Raw genomic sequence first — 17,951 nt, 5'->3', positions numbered from 1 at the left:
GCAAGAAGTGGGATACAACTCCACTAGCCAAATGTCACATCCCACCATCTTCCTCCAACAATAGTAGCCCGAATTTTAAAGCACTCAGAGGCATAAAAATATCTTTTTATTCAACCAATGAATTATAGATTACAAAAAAAAAAAAAAAAGAATTGGGAAGACGTGCGAGCCGCTTCGCATCGGCGGTTCAGATGGACCGGACCGTGGTGGACCGGTCCAGGGACCCAGCCGGCGTGTCGCAAGCCGCCACGGCCCGCTCCAGCCCGTCGACGACCTCGGTCATGGTCGGCCGCTCTCGGCCCTCCGGACTCACGCAGTCGATCGCCAGGAAGCCGACGTAGGTGACCGCCTCGATCTCGCACGGTATCGGGGGCGGGAGGTTCGGGTCGAGCACCCGGTGGATGTCGTGGGCCACGATGTGCGGCACCGCGAACTCCACTATGTTCTTTGGCGTGCCGCTGTCGTCGTACCGCCGGATCACCTTGCACCCGGTGAGCAGCTCCAGTAGCACGACGCCGAAGCTGTAGACGTCGCTCTTGGCGGTCAGGTGCTGGAGGCGATAGTACTCGGGGTCCATGTAGCCGACCGTGCCGGCGGTCCGGACCGGACCCTGTTCCTCGTCGACCGGGTTCATTAGGGAGAGGCCGAAATCGGAGACCTTGGCCGTCCATGTGTCGTCGAGCAGGATGTTGGAGGACTTGATGTCACGGTGGATGATGGGAGGGACGGCGTAGGTGTGGAGGTACTCGAGCCCGCGCGCGGCGTCGAGCGCGACCCGGAGACGCGCGCTCCACGACGCGAGGCTGGCGCCCGGGAGCTTGTGGAGCTGGTCGTGGAGTGTGCCGTTGGTCATGAACTCGTAGACGAGGACGCGCTCCGCGCCCTGCTTGCAGTAGCCCAGCAGGCGCACCAGGTTCTTATGGTTCACCCTGGAGAGGAGGGCGAGCTCGGAGAGGAACGCCGACTCCTTGTCGTGGCGCTTGTTCTCGGCCGCTGCTGATGCGGGGGCGGCGTGGGTGTTCGACGTCGAGGCCGACGTCTCGGCCCGCTTGATGGCCACGACGCGGCCGTCGTCCAGCGTGGCTCGGTAGACCGACCCGAAGCTGCCGGAGCCGGTCTTGTGGGACTCTGCGAAGTTGTCTGTCGCGGCGAGGAGGACTGACAGCGGGAATTCCTCCAACATGGGACTGCGGCCTCCGCCGACCAGCGAGCTAAATCGCCACTCGATCGGCGTGTGCGAGGTTTCCGAGCCGTGCGGCCTCGCGAGCGCTGACGGAACGGCCGGAGGCAGCGCCCCTGCCGCCGCGCTGTGCATTCCGCCCAAGTCGTGGACGCGGCCATTGCATCGACCGAAGTGGAGCAGACAGAAGCAGAACGATGCCGCAACCCCGAGGGCGAGCCCGACGGAGCCTATCACCACGAAAACCGTTCTCCTCTTGTGAGAAGTCTCGGCTCTGTTTGTCGATGGAGGAGGAGGAGGAGAGGAAGGAGTCGGAGATGCCGTCGGATTCGATATTTTCTCGGCCTCGCATAGACGGCAGACGGCGCTTCCTCTGTCGCACAGTGTGCCGGAGCCTTCCAGGACGCCGCAGCGACAACTAGATATCGGCACGCAAGTGCCGGGCAACACGTTCGCGTAGACGACCGGATTGTGATCGAAAACGTCGCTGCCCCAACAATACAACGAGTAGTCCACCCTGAGGATCCCACAGATGGCGCTGCCCTTTGCTTGAATCGCCATGAACTGGGTGTCGTTGAGGCTGCACGGCAAATTCGACCTCTCTCCCCAGCACGTCACTCTTCCTTGGCTTCCGAGGGCGCACGTCTTGTTCTCCCCCAAGGCCAATGAGCTGATCTCGGACGGAGTCGGTCCCATTGCTGGCGCCCCCGCTCCCCAGCAGACCAGTTTGCCTTCCCTGGACACCGCGCAGGCGTGCCGGGATCCGGCGGCGATCGTCCGATACGACCCCGTCGGCTCGTGGCCCACGACGCCGGTGTCATTTCCGAAGCACCGGATCTCCATGGAGCCCCGTAACAATCCGCAGACGAAGTCCCGGCCGACGGCGATGTCAGAGAATCTTACCCCCTCCGGGAAGACCAGCTGCTTCCATCGCCAGCAAATGGGGCGGCCTCCGGCATGGATGCCGCAAACACGCGAGTCTCCAGCCGAGAGGTCAGAGAGGGGCGGCCCACGGTAGACCCTCTTGTAGTCCCGCGACGAGCCATAGTAGTCGGATTCCTGATAGAAGCCCCACCACACCATGGTGGAGACATTGGTGGACATGCGGAGGAAGCACAGGAATCCCTCACCGCCAGCGATGGCGGAGGAGGAGATGTTGCCCGACGTGTACGTGAGTTGGAGCCCCGTGGGCAGGCTGGTGCAACTCAGCTCGTACTCATCGTTGGCTATGGAACGAACCACAGCACAAACCACCGTCGTGTTGGACGCACGGGATATAGCTACCGTCGACAGAGGAGAAGCAACACTGGCCGGCAAAGAGATCGAAAGAAGGACCAGGAGGAGGAGCACGAAGCTTGGAGGACGCATCGGAGGCGAAGGGCGGCAAAGAGGATGGCGTATATCATCGTAACACAGGAAGAGACGGAACGAGGAGGAATAGTGGGGGAGAGAGAAAGAGAGGAAGATGAGCTTGAAGAATTGAACTCGTCTTTCGGATCATTGTTAATTCCAAGGGGTGGGAGGTGATGGTTTTGTTGGGGTTGAAGACGGTGCAGACGCGGGTTTAGGTACGTCAGTGCACAGACCAAGTCCATCGTGTAAGAACCTCTCAGGAATACTCTTTCTGAGTTCCCTTCAGCCACAAAGTCTCGTCTGACTCATTCCATACTCGATCTGTTGTCAGCTGTCTATTGTCAAAAGGACTGTGGAGAAGGGGTCGCCAATCTGATGATGATACGAAGATTTAGTCTCTCTCACAACCCGAAGATAAAAAGAGAAATGATGAGAACTTCGATAGAGAGAAATGATGAGAATCACTATTGACATAATATACTGGAAAAGAAGGATTTTGCTTTGGCTTTTGAACACAAAGAACGAAGCATGGCAAGTGATGGGATTGAGAGGATGTAAAGCAGTCGCGGTAGAAGAACTTATCGATCTCACCATCAGCAATGATAGCATCATACATGTAATCAGATTCTTGCAGCCAACAAACTGATATAGACAATGGAAATGTGGAATCTTCAAACACCAAGTAAGAAGCACTTCTGTGGCCCAAACCATACTCGAGTCTTCTCCTTGAATAGATAGGGTTGGTGGGGTTTGGCATTTTTGGTTGAGGGCTTTGGAAAGGCTTGTCAGCTTCTGAAGGAAGCGTGCAGATCATGACAACCGCACATAAGACGGTGGTTGTTTAGGCCCCCCTCCCCCCACCTCTGAAGAAAACTTCACACAAAACCTGTTTGACCTTTCCATGTTGGCCTCTTCTTTTGGGCAGAGAAGCCATCCTGAGAGCATAAAAACCTCAAGAACAGGAGCTTTCTTGTATTGGGACCTCCCATACCCAGAGAGGCCAATCCAAGAAAGATCAACTTGGTGAGGTGCAGAAACAATTGGTTGTTTGTGTCTACAAATCAATCATGAGCAGAGGGAGCAGCAAGCCAAGTTTGAAGACTCTCTGTGAACATCACCAACCAAACTCAACAAGTCCAAACACGCTCAACATTTTCTTCTTTTCTTGGAGTTGTTGATAGAAAAGAATAGAATCACTAGTCTTCTATGTCAATCTACTCCAGCCATTATGTGAGGAAGCAGCAAGTGATTAATGAGATGAAGATAAGCTGTTTTTGACTTTTGATAGATGTTGGTCAGAAGAACATATATTTAACTACTTTATTCACCAAAACCAAGGGAGGTCATGCTTTGTCCAGTCTTCATCAATCTCTGAGTGTATCAAGTTGCCAAAAAAAAATGCATATTTTCTCAGCAAAAAAAGTGTTTGGATCCACATCACAATGCTGTAGATGGAGAAGATATAATATCTGACCTCTGATAATACCATAGAGTAATGCAAAACATGTTCCCACTTTATATCAATGATTTGGTCTTACCCTTTAAATCACAATTTGCAAGTATATTTTTATTGGGATAAACAGTCATGGTAATACCATGAAAGCTACAGTTAGATACTCTTATGTTGGACTAATGACTGCTGCAAGGGAGAAGAAGAGAGATGGGGCCACTTGTTCATATTCAAGTTTTCTTTGAGCACTGACCTACATATTGAGCTGTAGAACATTATTATGAGTCACAATCAATCAATCTAAGGCCATTCACACACAGTTTAATTAGCTCAACTTCAAACAATTCTACATAATATTGTTTCAATCTTGGATTCCATCGATGTCATTTGCAGTCAAGAAATCTGGATCACCATCATTGACCTTCGTTCCAGTGACCCAATCTTGTCTTTTGAATTCAAGCATTGCAAACATTTCATACTTTAAGAGTATGATAGATAGATAGATGGATACAGATTCAGATGTCAGCCGTCCTTCTGCGACGTGAACAGCGTACCTTCCTGCCATTACAATTTGAGCAGAGATAAGAGACAAAGTTTCCCTTTCTTTTATAGATCACTGGCAGGCAAACTTGATGCAGAGAGGGGTGTTAAGATACCTGAGCAACAACAGCAGCAGCGGCACATATAACTTGAACGCAAGCAAACAAAGCAGGGTGTGCAGATTATGTGAGGTAGAGTTCAACCGTGTCATGGAGGTGAACAAAGCATGGGCTGTTTGTCTTCATCCTCTGATCGTATGTCCGAAGGCTGGACTCTTGAGATGTTTGTTTCTTGTGACTGTGTGCCGAGAAACAGCAGAAATCAAATGAACAGGCATTCAAACAATGAAGCTCATGTCCTCATTCAGATCCTTTCACCTCTCGTGTCATTCGTTGCAGCACAAAGGGAGAACCTTGGCACCTTCCATAGATACTCTCTTCTCCTGGAAGGCAGACTGAGCTCCAAAGCTTGTATAGATCTCGAGGAAGAACTCTGTGTTCCTGCTTTACTTTCTTCCCTATGATGATGGCCTCCTTTCATTCAATATAATATAAGTTGAAGTGCACCATGCAACAAAGATAAAAAAGGCTGTGCCTTGCACTTTAGCTTTTAGAGGGCCTTCATCTCCATCTCCTCCACGAATGAAGACCAGCTTTTTGGCAGATATCAATGTGCATGGGATATCAAAGAAAGATAGGGGAGTAGTGTTCCACTCGGCAATCATTCAGCTGATGGCAGAGTATGATTATGATATGATGTTTTCGACACAAAAAGTGGCATTTCAATCTTCCTTTTACTGAGACCATCGATGTGAAACGCTAAATCCCTCTCCCGAACCAAAGTGTCTGCAATCGCAAATTACCTGTGTCTGGATGAAGCAGTACGTAAGTGCTTATTTGCAGACCTCATTAGGCCAGTCTGCTAAGTTCATAAAGTGATCTTCCTGTAAGAAAGCCTGTTGATGCCCTCTGAAGCTGTAGGAAGAAGGGCAGCAGCATGGAAGAAGCAAAGAATCCTTACCGTATTCATCAAACTCAACTATAGAACTCAATGCACATTTACTCACCATCATTCCGCATCTCATCTTTGATGAATCTTTCTGTGCATACGGATTCAGAATGGTCTTTCAGAAAGAAAGAACTTGTTGCCTAAACCACTGGCAATCCATCAACCTGCCTCGGTCATTTAGTGGTGTGTGAACCCCAGTGACAGACCACTCGCTTCTTGCACTGTAATGAAATAAAGGCTCGTATTGTGACCTCTCAGAAAACAGAGTCACCCTTGCTAAGGGACTTGGAAGGGTGAGTCACAAAAGTCTGCAGTAGTAAAAAGGAGATCTAAGAGAGGAATAAGGCTACTTTAGAAAGGCAGAGGGAGAAAGGAGATCATGCACCGATCTGAATCCATACGATACAAGAGCTTTCTTTCCCATGTGGAGTGGGAGGGGATTTAACCCCACATTTTCTCTCCTTTGCTTTTCTAGCCTTCTCTTTAAGATTACATATCCTTGGGGTGGGGAAGGAAGAGGCAAAGAATAAAGCTCACAAAAGCTTCAATGATTCCTTGCCATGATGATTCATCCTCCTCCTGCCAAAACCCCAATTTGAAGTAGGCTTTTTGAAATGATAGTTCAGCCATCATCAACTGCATAGTAATCCATTTGCACTTGCATCTATGTGAGTGAAACCATACAGTGACCACTCAGTTTTGGTGAGATCTTGTGACCCAAGATTGACTTGTAATGGCAGTGTACGGTTCTGAAGTGAGTAGACCAGGAGGATGCCGGAACCAATGCCTGTGTGTAAACTAGTGATCATCTCATGTAACTAGTTTCACACGAACATGATGTTTCCTGACTCACTTGAGTTGACCATAGCTATGAATCTTTGTTGGTCAAAGACAAATTGATGTTGGATCTCTGGTTTTGGAACAGGATCATTCAACATCAAGCTTGTTCTACGTTCGCCAACAGATCCAGAGAGGGCTGGGTGAAGAACATTGAGCATAAAAAGAGGCAATCTGCAGCCAATGCAGTAGTGTTTTTGTCCTGCTAATAGAATTTAAATCAGCTCTCCCATTCCCTCTCTCTCTCTCTCTCTCTCTCTCTCTCTCTATCCCCTGCTTCTTTTGCCCATCTTAAGTGGCATAAGCAGTGAACCTCTAACCACAGCCATCAACCACTTCCTACACGCAAATCCATGAGCAGAGCAGCAGGAGAATCAACACATCAGCAAGCATTACTCTCTTGATGAACATAAAAATAGAAGAGGTACTTATTCCATATCCTCTTCTTCCTTCACTCTGAAGTCTCTCCTCCAAAGATGCCTCTGCTCCCATACCACTACCCTCTGAAGCTTCTCTTATCTCATCTCCTCTCCCTTTCCTTAGCCTTGTATGCTTCTCTGCACACTGAACACTCCATTTCTGTCCTCCATCCTTCGAACTCCAATGACCACAAGACCATGTCCAACTAGAAGATCCAAGAAGAAGAAACCTCAGGAGATGGACCCTGTTCCTCTGTTACTTGTTACCCTGTTAGCTCTTCTAAGTTCTTGCACTTGCACTACGCTTCAGAGTGATGCCTTAGCGTTAGCTTCTATAAGAGAAGGATTCCATGGTTCCACCCCAGAACTAGAGAGCTGGAACACTTCCAATGTGGTCTTCGTCTGCTCGTGGTTCGGAGTCCGGTGCGAGCACGATCGCGTCGTCGGGATCGATATCTCCGACCTCAACATTTCCGGCTCCGTTCCGGTCGAGATCTCTGGCATCGACTCCCTTGTCAACCTCTCCCTATCCGGGAACCATCTCCAAGGTGAGATCACGGTGGCGAACTTGCCTAGTCTCCGATACCTCAACATCTCTTCCAATCAGTTCAACGGCGGGCTCGATTGGAACTACACCAGCCTGCCGAGCTTGGAGGTGTTCGACGCCTACGACAACAACTTCACGGCCTCGTTACCGCTCGGCATCGCAGATTTGAGGAGGCTCAAGTACCTGGACCTCGGTGGCAACTACTTCACTGGAAGAATCCCGGCGACCTATGGAAGCTTAGCTGCTTTAGAGTATCTCTCGCTGAACGGCAATGATCTCCGAGGTCGAATTCCCAGCGAACTGGGCAATCTCACAGGCCTCAAGCAGCTCTACTTGGGCTACTACAATGTGTTCGACGGCGGCATTCCTGTCGAACTCGGGAAGTTGGTCGATCTAGCCCATCTCGACCTGTCGAGATGCGGCCTCGGCGGCGGAATTCCCCACCAGATCGGCTACTTGACCAACCTCGACACCCTCTTCCTCCACACCAACGAATTATCCGGCCCGCTGCCGCCGTCACTCGGGAACCTCACGAGGCTGGTCTCGCTCGACCTGTCCAACAACGAGCTCACAGGAGAAGTCCCGCAGCAGCTCGCCGCGCTCACCGAGCTGAGCCTCCTCAACCTCTTCATGAACCGGTTGCACGGGCCGGTGCCGGAGTTCGTCGCTGAGCTGCCCAAACTGGACACTCTCCAGCTCTTCATGAACAACTTCACCGGCGGCATACCAGAGAAGCTCGGCGCCGGCGGCCGCATCAGCGTGCTCGACATTTCGTCGAACAGGTTCACCGGTAAGATCCCCTCAAACCTCTGCCCGTTCAACAGGCTCAAAGTCCTCATCCTCTTGAGGAACTCCTTTTGTGGTCCCATCCCTGAGAGCTTAGGCGAGTGTTTGAGCCTAACCAGAGCGAGGCTCGGTCAGAATTATCTCAATGGAAGCATCCCTTCCGGCCTCCTCTACTTGCCACGGCTCAACCTATTAGAGCTCCAAGCCAACTACCTCTCCGGTCCAATCCCAGAGAACTCTGACCCTGACCAGAGTCCGACCGAGTTGGTCCAACTCAACCTCTCAGATAATTCACTCACTGGACCTCTTCCCTCCTCGATTCGCAACCTATCTTCCGTCCAAACCTTGCTAATTAGCGGCAATCGATTGACCGGTCCGGTCCCCGGTTCGATCGGCTCGTTGCGCCATGTGGTCAAGCTCGACCTTAGCCGCAATGGCCTATCGGGCTCGATCCCGCCGGAGGTCGGAGCTTGCCGCCAGCTCACCTACCTCGATCTGAGCCAGAACAACCTCTCCGGCCCCATCCCGCCGGAGATCGCCGGAATCGGGATACTGAACTATCTGAATCTATCGCGCAATGGATTGAACGGGCCGATTCCGAGGTCGATCGCGGCGATGAGGAGCCTCACCGCCGCCGATTTCTCCTTCAACGACCTCTCCGGCAGGCTGCCGGACTTGGGGGAGTTGGCTTTCTTGAACGCCAGCGCCTTTTCCGGCAACCCCAAGCTGTGCGGGCCGGGTTTCGGCAACCCGTGCGACGACGCGGCGGGCGCGGCCCGGTCTGGGCACTCCCATGGCGATTATAAGCTGATCTTCGCACTGGGGCTTCTGCTGTGCTCGCTCGCGCTCGGGCTCGCGGCAACAGTGCGGGCCCGGTCGCGCCGCGGCGGTACGTGGCGCCTCACCGCGTTCCACGAGGTGGATTTCGGCGCGTCGGATGTGCTGGGGTGCATGAAGGACGCTAACGTGGTGGGGCGCGGCGGCGCCGGGGTGGTGTACCGGGGAAGGACCCGCTCCGGCGGCGCGATCGCGGTGAAGCGGCTGGCGGCGTTGGGATCGGACGGCGGGTTCGGCGCCGAGATCCGGACGCTGGGGAGCGTCCGCCACCGGAACATCGTCCGGCTGCTCGCCGTCTGCTCCGACTCTGCCACCAACGTGCTGGTGTACGAGTACATGACCAACGGGAGCTTGGGGGAGGCGCTGCATGGCAAGGGCGGCGGGCACCTGAGCTGGGGCCGTCGGTACAGGATAGCGGTGGCGGCGGCCAGGGGCTTATGTTACCTCCACCACGACTGCAGTCCGATGATAGTGCACCGCGACGTGAAGTCCAGCAACATCCTGCTCGACGCGAAGTTTGAGGCACACGTGGCGGATTTCGGGCTAGCCAGATTCTTGCAGGCAGACAATGGTGGGTCCGAGTGCATGTCTGCCATCGCTGGGTCCTACGGATACATCGCCCCGGGTAAGTTGCACGGTTTCATTTGCTCCTGCTTCCTGCATCGTTTACGACAGTTACATTATAAAGATTGGATGTATATTGGATTAGGACCGTAGTTAGATTCTCTCCGATCAAACATTAGTTGAAGTCTAAATAGTCAACTCAGACGCCCCATAAAGACAAGTCAGGAAACACCAGCAGTCACTGTCAGCGATCGTACCATCGCAAATGGAAGTCCAAGTCATTGGCATGGGGAGGGCGACGGAGACGGCAGCTCGGCTCGATAAAGCAGCTCAACAGTAGCAGACTAGGGTTTCGTGAAAGTGAAGCCCTCAGATCACCAACCCAACTCCTCCATGTCTTTGCCAAGCATGTGCTGCGCACCATCTCGGTGCCAAGATACCAAAGATTCTCGCCCTCTTCTTACCTTGGGACTGCTGAGGCTGTTGCCACCCACTTCATCCCTGTCTCCGAACATGATGCTGGTGTTATTGACATTGAGCCCTTACATGGCGATTCTGTGTGCAGAGTATGCCTACACTCTCAAGGTGGACGAGAAAAGCGATGTCTACAGCTTCGGGGTGGTGCTCCTGGAGCTCATCACCGGCCGGCGCCCGGTCGGGGACTTTGGGGACGGCGTCGACATAGTTCATTGGGTCAAGAGGGCCACCGCCTGCAGAAGAGAGAACGCCGCAAGCATCGTGGACTGCAGGCTGAGCAGTGTGCCGACGGATGAAGTCATGCATGTCTTCTTCGTCTCGATGCTGTGCGTCCAAGAGAACAGCGTGGAGAGGCCAACCATGAGGGAGGTGGTGCAGATGCTCTCCGAGTTCCCTCACCACGTTACGGACGACCAATGTCCACTCCCACCATCTCCTCCTCCTCCTCCTGGAGAAGACGGGAGCGGAGCCGACAAGGAGGCCAACAGCTACGAGCTCTGTCCTGATCTCTTGACCCAATGCAAGCTATTTCCTCAGAATTGAACGGAATTTGGTAAGGAAATGCTTGGAATAACGGTGCTTTTTCCCGGTTCAACATGTGTACAGGGTTTTGCTGGATGCAGAGTAAGCATGACAGCATCGTCACGCAGCTCTACTCGGGTCCATTGTACAATACAGTCTTCCATCATAGCATTTGGCTTTTGTAATCCCTTCCTGATCACTGCCTATCGTCTCCTGTCAAATCCCTTCAATTATTCATAAGCATTAGTGTCGCTTTCCTACGTGAGTTGCCTTGCCATCATTTGACGATGACAGCCGACGGACATTCGATGGGCTCTCCTCTTCCTCTGCGGCCTGCACTGGCCCTTCCTGCCCTCGGAAGCTTTGCTACTCGAGTCTACGAAGCTTTAGCTGGTTTCTTTAGTCGAAAAGAAAGATTCAATTAGCTCCCAAAACAATCAACTAAATAGTGATTGATGAGGATAGTAATTACGATAAGACTCGGCTGACATCAGTCACGCCTCACACCTCGATCGGCGCGACGATACCCGGTCAAATGGACCAGAACACAGCCCGAGCCGCATTAACACCCGTTCAGGCTTGGCTCTTCACGCCACGCCAAACCAATGTCAGACGCCACCATCTGCCCCTGCAAGTGGGCACATCAAACAGCGGCAAGCTCCCCTATAAATACCCTCGCACTCTGAACGAGCAGGGGGACCGGACGGACAACGGAGAAGAGAAAACAGCAGGGAGACACCTCAAACTCCTCTTCTCCTTTCTACCCCTCCACCACCTACTGACTCGATCGTCGGAGGGGTCGGGTCGCGTCTCCCGACCCGACCTGTGTGCAGGACTGCAGACGGAGCGCGTGCCCAGCCGAGGAGCCCCCTCCGGCGGAGTCGGCTGATCCCGTCCCCATCGGACCGCCGCGGCCGACCCCCTCGGCGAACCCCAGGGCCGCACCGGGGAGATCCCGCCTTCTGGACCCGAACCGAGCCGCGTCGGCCTCGAGGCCACGGCTCGAGGTTGTTTACCACAACATATTGGCGCTAGAAGGAGGGCCCGGAATGTCGGGTCATCACCCGAGCGGCTCAGACGAGCCCACGGCTAACAGGTCGCACCCGACCGAAGCCTTAGGGGAACATTCCCCGCACGGAGGCCATCGTGACGAACACCCCACCACGACCTTCGAACGATGCTGGCAAATATTCAACGACCCGGGTTTGTCGCCGCCCGACGGCGCCCCCGCCGACTCGACGCCTGTGTCACCCGAGGCCTTTCAGGACCTCGCTCGTCAAGTCCGAGCTCTGATGGATGTGGTGCAAACCATCATCCCGCTTGTTCCTCATCCGGCGCACCCGCCTGCAGTCCAACCACTGCAACAATACGAGCCGCCCGTTCGGGCCCACACAACACTTCCAGAGTTCCCCACTTCGCCTCGGGTCCGACCGACCCCACTCGGGGATCTAGTGATGGCAAACCCGAGCGGCCGCCCGGAACCCGAGGCACTCTCTGCGGACTCCTTACGGGCCCAGTTGCGCTTCGTCAGCCAGCGACTCGGCGAGGTGCAGAACGAGGTTTGCAGGTCCAAGGGAGAGCTCGAGGTAGACGCACACCAAGGGTCTCCCTTCATGCCTGAGATGAGGGATCAGATAGTCCCCCAGGACTTTCAGCTCCCCTCTCTGGACGCTTACGATGGCTCCACCGACCCGGCGGACCATGCAGCTGCTTTTCGCGCCCAAATGGCGCTATGCGGAACCTCTGATGCCTTAATGTGCAGAGCGTTCCCTACCACTCCAAGAGGGTCAGCCCGCGCATGGTATGGCGCCTTAAAGACCGGAACGATCCCTTCCTTCGACCAGCTCGTCAAGGACTTCGAGCTCCACTTTGTGGCCTATGCACGGCCGAAGCCCTCCGCGGCACTACTCCTTGGACTCAAACAAAGGGAGGACGAGCCCCTCCCTCATTTTGTGGATCGCTTTGCCACGCAAATCCGAGGCCAGCCGGACACTCACCCCTCTCTAGGCGTTCATGATAGGCCTGCGACTTTTCAGATTCCTCTGGTCCCTCGCGGAGCAACCTCCCACCACGGTGCCAGAGATGCTCCAGCGCGCTAACCGGTACATCGCCGCGGAGGCCTGGGCGACCGTGAGGAGAAGGGACGGCCCCCGATCGCGAGCTCCATAACAGAGGTCAAGCACCCGCGATGGCTACCCCATGTAGTCCTCATGAAAAGAAATCCAAGCCATGCCCCAGGCTTTTTCGAGCCAAGGTCCAGTATCTACCTGACCCCCTCTCGACTCATGGCTTAAAATATTCTGAATCTACACGGCTCGGCCACAGTCTACCGAGCAAACCTCAGGATGGCTTGCCCACCTGAGTTGCATCCCTCGGCCGCAGCCAGCCTACGTCGAGCTCCTCGGCCACAGACTGCCGAGCCCACCTCAGGGCAGCCTGCCTACCTGAGTTGCATCCCTCGGTCGCAACCCGCCTACGCCGAGCTCCTCGACCACAGACTACCGAGCAAACCTCAGGGCGGCTTGCCCACCTGAGTTGCATCCCTCGGTCGCGTGTTGCCCGAGACCACACCTGCACGGCCTGCCCGCCTGCGTCGTGCTACTCGACCGCGTGTTGCCCGAGACCACACCTGTGCAGCCTGCTCGCCTGCGTTGTGCTACTCGGCCGCATGATGCCCGAGACCACACCTATGTGGCCAGTCCGCCTGCGTCGTGCTCCTCGGCTTCATGCCCCCGAGACACACCTGCGCGGCCAACCCGCCTGCGTCGTGCTCCTCGGCTCCATGCTTCCCGAGACACACTTGCGCGGCCAGCCCGCCTGCGTTGTGCTCCTCGGCTTCATGCCCCCGAGACACATCTGCGCGGCCAGCCCGCCTGCATCGTGCTCCTCTGCTCCATGCTTCCCAAGACACACCTGCGCGGCCAGCCTGCCTGCGTCGTGCTCCTCGGCTCCATGCCTCCTGAGACACACCTGCGCGGCCAGCCCGCTTGCGTCGTGCTCCTCGGCTCCATGCTTCCCAAGACACCTGCGCGGCCAGCCCGCCTGCGTCATGCTCCTCGGCTCCATGCCTCCCGAGACACACTTGCGCGGTCAGCCCGCTTGCGTCGTGCTCCTCGGCTCTATGCTTCCCGAGACACACCTGCGCGGCCTGCCCGCCTGCGTCGTGCTTCTCGGCTCCATGCCTCCCGAGACACACCTGCGCGGCCTGCTCGCCTGCGTCGTGCTTCTCGGCTCCATGCCTCCCGAGACACACCTGCGCGGCCAGCCCGCCTGCGTCGTGCTCCTCGGCCCTATGCTCCCTGAGACACGCCTACGCGGCTAGCCCGCCTGCGTCGTGCTCCTCGGCTCCATGCTCCTCGAGACACACCTACGAGGCCAGTCTACCTGCGTCGTGTTCCTCGGCTTCATGTCCCCGAGACACACCTGCGCGGCCAGCCCGCCTACGTCATGCCCCTCGGCTTCATGCCCCCGAGACCGCGCCTACGCGGCCAGCCCGTCAGAAAGCTAAAGCCATGCCTCGGACTCCCGTTACAACGACCGACGCATAGCTTCTTTCCAGGGGGGAATATGATGAGGATAGTAATTACAATAAGACTCGATTGACGTCAGTCGCGCCTCACACCTCGATCGGCGCGACGGTACCCATTCAAACGGACCAGAACACAGCCCGAGGCACATTAACACCCACTTAGGCTCGGTTTTTCACGTCACGCCAAACCAATGTCAGACACCACCATCTGCCCCTGCAAGCTGGCACATCAAACAGCGACAAGCTCCCCTATAAATACCATCGCACTCTGAACGAGCAGGGGGATCGGACGGACGACGGAGGAGAGAAAACACCAGGGAGACACCTCAAACTCCTGTTCTCCTTTCTACCCCCTCCACCACCTACCGACACGATCGTCGGAGGGGTCGGATCGCGTCTCCCGACCCAACCTGTGTGCAGGACCGTAGACGGAGCGCGCGCCCAGCCGAGGAGCCCCCTCCGACGGAGTCGGCTGATCCCGTCCCCATTGGACCACCGTGGTCGACTCCTTCGGCGAACCCTAGGGCCGCACCGGGAAGATCCCGCCTTCCGGACCCGAACCGAGCCACGTCGGCCCCGAAACCACGGCTCAAGGTTGTTTACCACAGTGATAAAAGAATGTCCACTGCCTGCAAACAGAGAGGACTTCTAATTTCACACAAGTTTAGTAATACAGAGATCAAGTGGACTCTCTCATGTTTATGTCTTTTCCAAATGAAAGAAAGATTCTGTACACGATTCCTCTTCTCCTAAAACCTCTAAGAGCTACTGGTGGAGGAGGCATGGAAACCAGCAGGAGTGTATTTCTCCATCAACTTTGTCAGCGCAGCATCCAACTCCTTCGCCAGCTCGACTTTCTCTGCTTGACGTCTCTTCTTCAGTTCCAACTTCTTCTGCTCATGTGCATGCTTCAGCTTCTCTCTGTCTGCCTCAAATTTCTCCACCTCTTTAACTTGGCTATTGATGAACCTTTCGATCTCTTCGTTCCTGTATATATTTCTATGACCGTCACAGTCATCATCATAAAGATTACGAAAGTGTTCGTAGATAACTTAAGCTTTACCTGAACCTCTGATCTGAATCTTTTGCCTTTGCACGCTCCTCCTGCAGCTGCTTCTCAAAATTCCTCTCTTTCTCTTTAGTCATCTTGTCCATTTGTTCCTTGAGAAATCTCTCTTGGTTGTCCATCTAAACATCATTAAGCCAATGCAAAGATCAAAGTCCAAAGTGATCGTGGAACAGAGGTCATGAAGAATAAGATCACCTGTGCTTTGTGTTCTTCATGCTGGAGCTTGGCCCTAAGCTTCACAGCGCTGTTTTCTTCCATGACCTGATGCAATAGCTGGGTTACGTCATCGAGGGTTTGTTCGAGGGTCTGGTACTGTCGCTCTCGCCTCATGACCTTCTTCTCGAGCCTGGGGAGTTGCTTAGCGTCCTCACGCATTTGCTTCGTCGGGATCACAACCTTCTCCTGATATGATCTCATCTCATACTTCAGACGAGATCTACCATGACGGTGGCGGTTGAAGGAATCCATGTCTTCTTTCCGGGCCAAGTAACCATACAGCTGCCGCTTACCACCTGCACAAAACCTCGGGCAAGGGTGTGCCCATGCATCCCTATCGGTTCCCTGCTCTGCAAAATGCTTGTGCAGCCGCTCGGCCTCCAAGTAGCCCGTCGCAGTGGCTTCGAAGATCAAAACGCTCATCCCACGGTGCCCATTAGGGCCATAGGAATGGCGGACCTTCACTACATCATATGAGCTGAAACAGTCGCGGAGCTCTTGGTTTCCCATCCCAATCCACTGTAGCAGAACAACAGTAACATGAATCGGAACACAAGTTCGCAAAATAGCAATCCTCAAGTACAAGTACCTTTTCGTTCTCATCATGATCGAGTCGGGTGTTCATGACAATCACCGCTGGAGGCCAGACTATCTCATGATCGGTCGTCATGTTCTTCGGCCCCTGCCATTTGCCAAACACTTTACCGGCAGGTGCGGCAGAAGCTCCTCTACGGCCAAGGTTTTCTTCCAACATTGAAGCAAACTCTCCATGAAGCTTTAGTCGGGCCTTCTTCTGTGTCTTTGCATGGCTCACAAGACGCTGCAGGCCCTTGTAACGGCGGATGGCACCAGGAACACCGTGGCATGCAGGACACTGCCATTCTCTGGTTGGATCACTAATTTCTTCGGCCGTCAGATCATCCATCTCTCCAAAAAATTTCTGCAGCCATTTGTTCTTCCTTCTGGTCTCGTGGCCCCTTTGACTTGCATCAGTATCATAATAGCTAGTGAGATCATCATCGCTGTCATCGACTATTTCCTCCTCCTCCTCCTTCGCATCAGCAACCTCAACATGACAGTCTTCTTCTACCTTCGATCGAGAACTAGATGGTCCAAACCTTGTTGCGCACTGCCAGCCATGTGGCAGAGGCGGAGGTATAACCGGAGCTGAAGCCATGTGCCGTGGTTTCTGCTTATAATTACCTCTGCCAAGAGGCCGACTATTGTTTTGGAGACTGTTGTTTCCACGAGACCAACCAGCATTTGGTGAAGAAATTGAAGAACCCCAAGGTTCCAATGGAGCACAATCCTTCTTACCAGAAGACGAACCAGCTTTTGGTGAAGAAATCGAAGAACCCCAAGGTTCCAATGGAGCACAATCCTTCTTACCAGAAGACGAACCAGCATTTGGTGAAGAAATTGAAGAACCCCAAGGTTCCAATGGAGCACAATCCTTCTTACCAGAAGACGAACCAGCTTTTGGTGAAGAAATCGAAGAACCCCAAGGTTCCAATGGAGCACAATCCTTCTTACCAGAAGACGAACCAGCATTTGGTGAAGAAATTGAAGAACCCCAAGGTTCCAATGGAGCACAATCCTTCTTACCAGAAGACGAACCAGCTTTTGGTGAAGAAATCGAAGAACCCCAAGGTTCCAATGGAGCACAATCCTTACCAGAAGACCAACCAGCTTTTGGTGAAGAAACAGAAGAACCCCAAGGTTTCAATGAGGCACGTCTAGCTCTCCTCCTCCTGGATTTCCTTGTGTACACCTGCCATCCATCCTCCTGTGAGTCCTTCCCTACACTTTCCTTGTCCTTGTTCGGGTCATCAACAGCAGCGTTGCCTTCTCCAGCATCAGGCTCTTCAGCACTTCTCCCCCGTGGTGGAATATTACCACCAACACCTCCATCCTTTCTAGTATTTGCTGAGTCCATGTTAGCAGTCACCTTCTGCACCACCATAGCTCTTACAACATCAGATACATATTCTGCACCATTATGCAGGATGTTTCTATCACATTCTACATTTATACGATTTGTGAATATTAGAAATCATTCATATACCTATACATTCAACCCCCAGCAGAATAATAACTGCTCATCTATAAGGTAAATCTAAAGCATAAACTTATCAAGCATCAAAGAACCATAAAATAGTCAACCCAAAAATGATTTAAAGGACAGAAGTACATAAGAGTATGCAACCCAATTGAAGGTTTTTTAGAGAGAGAGAGAGGGAAAACTCGAAAAGGAAGGCCAAAGAGAACACCTCCAATTGTGCTCGGAGCGCCAAAAGGTTGATCGAGGTGGATGAGACTCTCTGTCGCCCGCGCCAAGGGAAGCTAAGAAAGCAAAGAGAACATCACGTACGCAAGGAAGTGGAGAGACTCGCCGACGAAGCCTTTTTATAGAGGAGAGAAGACTCCAAACGCAGCAGCTGGTGGCTGAATCACGGCCGTCGATCCGTTCCAAGGATAAGATTTTGAGGATGGATCCGTCTTTCCTACGTTTCATCTTTCCATTCGAGTTTTAAGCTGCTTTATTCGACTACATTTAGTGTTCTGATGGTCTTTTATGCAAAGAAGATTTTTAATCCTCTTGATCGAGCAAGACGAG

General features: G+C 53.5%; 4 protein-coding genes across 4 annotated transcripts; 1 reads left to right on the top strand and 3 right to left on the bottom strand.

Moving 5' to 3' along the window:
• Positions 1–89: 89 nt before the first annotated feature.
• LOC103978485 (serine/threonine-protein kinase-like protein CCR4) lies at positions 90–3,442 on the bottom strand. Its single transcript, XM_009394292.3, has one exon. It carries the CDS (start codon positions 2,546–2,548, stop codon positions 188–190), a length of 2,361 nt encoding a protein of 786 aa, XP_009392567.2. The 5' UTR covers positions 2,549–3,442; the 3' UTR covers positions 90–187.
• Positions 3,443–6,718: 3,276 nt separating this feature from the next.
• Positions 6,719–10,718, top strand: LOC135625838 (leucine-rich repeat receptor-like serine/threonine-protein kinase BAM1). Its single transcript, XM_065130938.1, has 2 exons — positions 6,719–9,582; positions 10,087–10,718. Exons 1-2 carry the CDS (start codon positions 6,918–6,920, stop codon positions 10,539–10,541), a joined length of 3,120 nt encoding a protein of 1,039 aa, XP_064987010.1. The 5' UTR covers positions 6,719–6,917; the 3' UTR covers positions 10,542–10,718.
• Positions 10,719–14,735: 4,017 nt separating this feature from the next.
• On the bottom strand, positions 14,736–17,297 carry LOC135638693 (protein SUPPRESSOR OF GENE SILENCING 3 homolog). Its single transcript, XM_065151977.1, has 2 exons — positions 15,924–17,297; positions 14,736–15,853 (listed from the first exon to the last, which is right to left on the bottom strand). Exons 1-2 carry the CDS (start codon positions 17,295–17,297, stop codon positions 15,248–15,250), a joined length of 1,980 nt encoding a protein of 659 aa, XP_065008049.1. The 3' UTR covers positions 14,736–15,247.
• LOC135638699 (protein SUPPRESSOR OF GENE SILENCING 3 homolog) lies at positions 14,808–15,237 on the bottom strand. The gene is made up of 2 exons (XM_065151986.1): positions 15,113–15,237; positions 14,808–15,036 (listed from the first exon to the last, which is right to left on the bottom strand). The coding sequence occupies exons 1-2, from the start codon at positions 15,235–15,237 to the stop codon at positions 14,808–14,810; spliced, it is 354 nt and encodes a 117-aa protein (XP_065008058.1).
• Positions 17,298–17,951: the final 654 nt, after the last annotated feature.

The sequence above is a fragment of the Musa acuminata genome, chromosome BXJ1-3, assembly GCF_036884655.1.
Source record: "Musa acuminata AAA Group cultivar baxijiao chromosome BXJ1-3, Cavendish_Baxijiao_AAA, whole genome shotgun sequence".
NCBI lineage: Eukaryota > Viridiplantae > Streptophyta > Magnoliopsida > Zingiberales > Musaceae > Musa > Musa acuminata.
The sequence above is the reverse complement of the archived record's forward strand: the minus strand, read 5'-3'. Positions and strand labels throughout refer to the sequence as shown.

Excerpts from the sequence above, each read along its gene's own strand:
- LOC103978485 (XM_009394292.3), bottom strand. The coding sequence starts at position 2,548 with ATGCGTCCTCCAAGCTTCGTGCTCCTCCTCCTGGTCCTTCTTTCGATC.
- LOC135625838 (XM_065130938.1), top strand. The coding sequence starts at position 6,918 with ATGCTTCTCTGCACACTGAACACTCCATTTCTGTCCTCCATCCTTCGA. Across the intron at positions 9,583-10,086 it reads CTACGGATACATCGCCCCGG|AGTATGCCTACACTCTCAAG; the intron begins GTAAGTTGCACG and ends TTCTGTGTGCAG.
- LOC135638699 (XM_065151986.1), bottom strand. The coding sequence starts at position 15,237 with ATGGACAACCAAGAGAGATTTCTCAAGGAACAAATGGACAAGATGACT. Across the intron at positions 15,037-15,112 it reads GATTCAGATCAGAGGTTCAG|GAACGAAGAGATCGAAAGGT; the intron begins GTAAAGCTTAAG and ends AAATATATACAG.
- LOC135638693 (XM_065151977.1), bottom strand. The coding sequence starts at position 17,297 with ATGGTGGTGCAGAAGGTGACTGCTAACATGGACTCAGCAAATACTAGA. Across the intron at positions 15,854-15,923 it reads ATCATGATGAGAACGAAAAG|TGGATTGGGATGGGAAACCA; the intron begins GTACTTGTACTT and ends GTTCTGCTACAG.